The sequence below is a fragment of the Poecilia mexicana genome, unplaced genomic scaffold (assembly GCF_051168715.1).
Source record: "Poecilia mexicana isolate PSO_F unplaced genomic scaffold, ASM5116871v1 scaffold_2, whole genome shotgun sequence".
Classification (NCBI taxonomy): domain Eukaryota; kingdom Metazoa; phylum Chordata; class Actinopteri; order Cyprinodontiformes; family Poeciliidae; genus Poecilia; species Poecilia mexicana.
The window spans coordinates 29,922,353-29,927,041 of record NW_028263371.1 but is presented as its reverse complement, the minus strand read 5'-3'; the positions used below and the strand labels follow the sequence as shown (position 1 = coordinate 29,927,041).

The 4,689-nt window shown below is 37.2% G+C and overlaps 1 protein-coding gene across 1 annotated transcript; it reads left to right on the top strand.

The window, feature by feature from the left end:
* Positions 1–931: 931 nt before the first annotated feature.
* Positions 932–3,978, top strand: LOC106932150 (uncharacterized). The gene is made up of 5 exons (XM_088014165.1): positions 932–1,691; positions 2,004–2,312; positions 2,392–2,530; positions 2,791–2,824; positions 2,905–3,978. Exons 1-5 carry the CDS (start codon positions 1,625–1,627, stop codon positions 3,019–3,021), a joined length of 666 nt encoding a protein of 221 aa, XP_087870291.1. The 5' UTR covers positions 932–1,624; the 3' UTR covers positions 3,022–3,978.
* The last annotated feature ends 711 nt before the right edge of the window (positions 3,979–4,689 follow it).

Sequence of the window (4,689 nt, the reverse complement as noted above, 5' to 3'; positions counted from 1 at the left end):
TGTGTCATCAGCGAATAAGATAAATTTTAATACATTGGACACTTTACTGATATCATTTATATAAAGATTAAATAAAATTGGTCCCAATACTGATCCTTGTGGTACTCCACAGACAGTCTCCTGCCAATCAGATTCCACATCTCCCAATTTCACAAATTGTTTCCGGCTCTTTAAATAACTCCTCATCCAGTCAGAAACTACTCCCCTAATTCCATAGCGTTCTAATTTTTTAAGTAAGATTTCATGATTTATTGTATCAAAAGCTTTCTTTAGATCTATAAATATCCCTACTGCCAGTTTCTTACTATCTGTTGCGTTGGTTATTTCTTCTATTAAGTCAGTTACAGCCAGCGATGTTGACCTGTTTGCTCTGAATCCATATTGACTGCTAATAAGTAGCGAATGTTTTTCTATGAATTGTTCCAGTCTTTTCTTAAAGAGTTTTTCCAGGATTTTAGAAAATTGTGGGAGAAGAGAGACAGGCCTGTAGTTAGTGAAGAGGTGTTTGTTGCCAGTTTTATACATTGGTTTGACCTTAGCTATTTTCATTTTGTTGGGAAATGATCCTGTTTGAAATGATAAATTGCAAATATAAGTTAGTGGTTTAGAGATTCCTTTAATTACTATTTTAATAGTTTTCATGTCCAGATCATCACAGTCAGTGGAAGTCTTATTTTTACAGTTATTCACAATGTTTATGATTTCTTCTTCTAGTACAGGGTTGAGATATAAGGAGCTGGGATTATTCTCAATTAGATATTGCTGAGTTGCAGTTTTTGTAGTCGGTATTTTTTCTGCTAATTGAGGTCCTATATTAACAAAAAATCTATTGAAATTATTGACGACACTTTTCAAATCAGTAATATTCTGTTCATTATCTATAAAATAGTCTGGATAGTTGTTATTGTTAGATTTTCTAATAATGTAAAGAAAAAAAACATGCATTTAGAAGCATCTCTTTTTCCATAAACAAAGAAAATAGAAAACGAATAGTAAATATTTCAGAATGAAGTTATTCTACTCTTTCAGACTTCTGTATGTATTAACCGGTGATTCCAACAGATGTGATGCAGCTTCTGAAGAATATTTGTTTAGTTTTCGTTTGTGTTAAGAAGCGGTGGTGGACCATCAACCTGCAGCAGGGCGCTGTCTTCTCTTTACAGCTTATATTCAAGACTGTAAAAGTGTGAAGACCACAAAGCAAACATGACATTTAGATCTTATGCCTTACAGACACCAAATTGTTGCAGAAAACAAGGCAGGAAGTCCCACCTGTCATGACAACATGCTGTCATGCCGTTAGCTTTGTTCTGACGTGAGACGGTGCAGAAAATACATGTTCTAATTGCTAATAACCATAACAGTTGATTGTTTTGGTTTTAAGCAAACTTTTGACCTAACATGGAGTTTAAACTGTGTAGAGATGAATCTGGTTTGTGTTCTGTTGTTTCACAGTGAAGTCGTCATGTAGACGCGTTTCCCTTTTAGAAAAAGTCTCACATCCTCTTGAACCACTTTGAGAGATGAGAATTTGTGGTTTGAGTCGCCCAATAAAAGTTCAGAGGACAGTTGAGACGGCCTCTGTTCAGTGCAGCAGCAGATGTTGCATCGATAAGCAGGTGAGATGGATGCAGTGAGATTCAGCCTTTTACTGCTTCTGCCATGTTTTGAATGCTTTATGGACGCTGAAGGTAACGTACAAAGTCTAATTTTCTTTCAATTGAATCTTGAATTATTATTTTTTTCATCTCTTTCTCTTTTTTACTGTTTATTCAATGTTACATGACTCTGTGTTTCTGTTTTAAATTATGTAAAGCACTTTGAAATGCCTTGCTGCTGAAATGTGCTATACAAATAAAATCTGATTGATTGATTGATTGAATAGTTTCTCACTATAATCTTTCAGTTTTTGTTAACCTTAGTTTCATCTGCTCTATTATTTTAAAATTCCACTCTTCCAGCAATCAGACTGTATCTCATACATTGAACTTTCCTGCTTGCAGAGACTCTTGTAAAAACAATCAGAAAAGGATCTGATTTCACTCCAATCTGCACCAATGAAACATCAAATGTCATCATAGCGATCATTTGTAAGATCAGAACAAAGAACAATGGAGAGCAGTGCAGTCTGCTGTACAGGGATGGAGGTGACTTTGTTCATGAGTGTGACTCCAGGTTCTCACTGAAAATCAGGAATCAAACTGTGTTTCTACACCTGACCAGTTTAACACCAGCTGATAGTGGGAACTACTCCTGTCAGTGTGCTAATCTTGAAGGAACGTATTTTCTCAATTTCAGCCTCACAGTTAATGGTGAGTCACTTCTATGTTGCTTGTGTCAAATTTATAGGAACTATTTATTCTCTAACAATGTTTGTTTTATTTCCAATAGACTTATTTCCTAATAATTCATCAGATGAAGTTAGGAACCAGTCTACAGTGACTCTTCCTTCTGCTTTGACTGCTGCAGTTCTCCTAATTTTCATAGTTTCAGTTATTCTGGGATTTATTCACAGAAGACATCAACATCGGTGAGAAACTAATTAAATATTCATGATTTTGTTTTTTACTCAGACTCAAGTTCACAGCATCAGCAATATTGTTTTTCAATAAAGAATTGTTCCGTTGTCTGTAGTTAAGAATAAATCCGACCGCCGTCTCTCTGCTGCCGCTTCTGTCTTCACTTTAGTTTTCATAGCACTGAGAGCCTGAGCTCTACTTTCATTTCCTGTCTTACATAAGTCACTGTAATAATAATCTGTTTATTTATAACTGTTATATTTCCCAACAGAGAACAACCAGAGTCATGCAGACATAATCTGGAGGTAATTTACATAAAAATAAATGGATGCATTTTATCTTATTTACACATTTTAAGCTTATTCTACGACATTTTGTTCTGCAGGACTCGACTGAAATCGAGCCGTACAGCTCCTACACTCAGAAGGAAAATTCACTTTATTCAACAAGCATAATGCACAGCTGTCAAATTAATTCTGACTATGCAAATATTTTCACTTGAACGGATAAATTTGCCTTCACGGCCCTTGGCTGTAGATTAATTTGTGTTTATGGTCATTTCCTTGTGGTGTATTTATGTTCAATATGTCTTGCCATACTCAGTAAATGTCCTTGTATTCATTAATGTTGGGATGTTGTTGCCATGTAAGCTAATTCCTTTGTGTTTTGTTTCTTGTTGTGTTCTGTTATTTGTGCAATTGGATGTAGTTCTCTGTAGAACTGTTGCACTTTTCCACTTCAATTGTAGTTTATCTCAGTTTTAGTTCATGTTCCTGGACTCCCTCCCTCAATTTCTCTGTTTTCTGCTTGGCTCAGCTGTTCAACATCAACTTTGATTAGTTCGTCTGGTTTATCGGTCATTTTCCACTCCTGCTGCAGAATAAAAGCTCACTGGTTCTCATTGCTCATCGCTGGACTCTTCGGTTACACTTTCTCTTTCTCTTCCACCAGTTCCATGTTCTTTTATCTTTTATAGAGTTCTGTAATTTTTTTAATTTTAATTTTTTATTTTTCCATCATTAAAAACTCTTGACTTTATGCCATTTTGTCTGCTGATTTTCACTTGTGCTTCCAGTTTTACAGAGAAACTCTGATTATTGGCAGGTGCAAGATCTACACACTGATGCTGAACAGTAGCACATGTCTATGAATTTAGTTATAAGAAAACCTATTTCTGTTTATAATTGTATGACTTATTTAATTTCCTCTAATGTTCAACATAAGTGTGAACATTTTAGATTTGGAGTAGAGGATTTAATACTGGGGCTGCACAGTGGCGCAGTTGGTAGAGCTGTCACCTTGCAGCAAGAAGGTTCTGGGCTCAATTCCCAGCCCCGGTCCTTCTGCATGGAGTTTGCATGTTCTCCCTGTGCATGCGTGGGTTTTCTCCGGGTTCTCTGGTTTCCTCCCACAGTCCAAAAACATGACTGTCAGGTTAATTGGCCTTTCCAAATTGCCCCTAGGTGTGTGTGTGTGCATGGTTGTTTGTCCTGTGTGTCTCTGTGTTGCCCTGCAACAGACTGGCAACCTGTCCAGGGTGCACCCCACCTCTTGCCCGGAACGTGAGCTGGAGATAGGCACTAGCACCCCCACCGAGGGACAAGGGTGAAGGAAAATGGATGGATTTAATACTGTTTGTTTAGCTGTAGTCATTTATTAGAAAATATGTAGTGGAAATATAATTTAACTGTTTCAAAATCTTTATTGTTCTCCAGTGGTGGTGAAATAATGTAACTGCATGTCTTCTTCAAATTAATTGTAAAATTCATATGGCTATGGCATGGAAGATTATTTTTCATACTTTATATATTTTTTTATATTTATGACTGCTTAAATACAACTGTAGTTACCATCTATGTCCACCAGATGGCAGAAATCGCCCTGCTCTGCCTTAAAAGTTTTTCCCCCCTACAAACTATCTGTCTCTCTATTTCCCTCTTGTGGTCACAAGCTGGAATTGCACACTAAAATCCTTTAGCCTAGTCGCCGAAGGACTAGGCTGAAGTCCTTCAGCCAGTGTTGTGGTACTCGAAGTTGGTCTTGGTCTTAAGACCATTTTTTGATGGTCTCGGTCTCGTCTCGGACTCGACCGCATTTGGTCTCGGTCTTGTCTCGGTCTCGGGCGCTGAGGACTCGGCATTTTATTTCAAGACCAGTCAAGACCGCAACT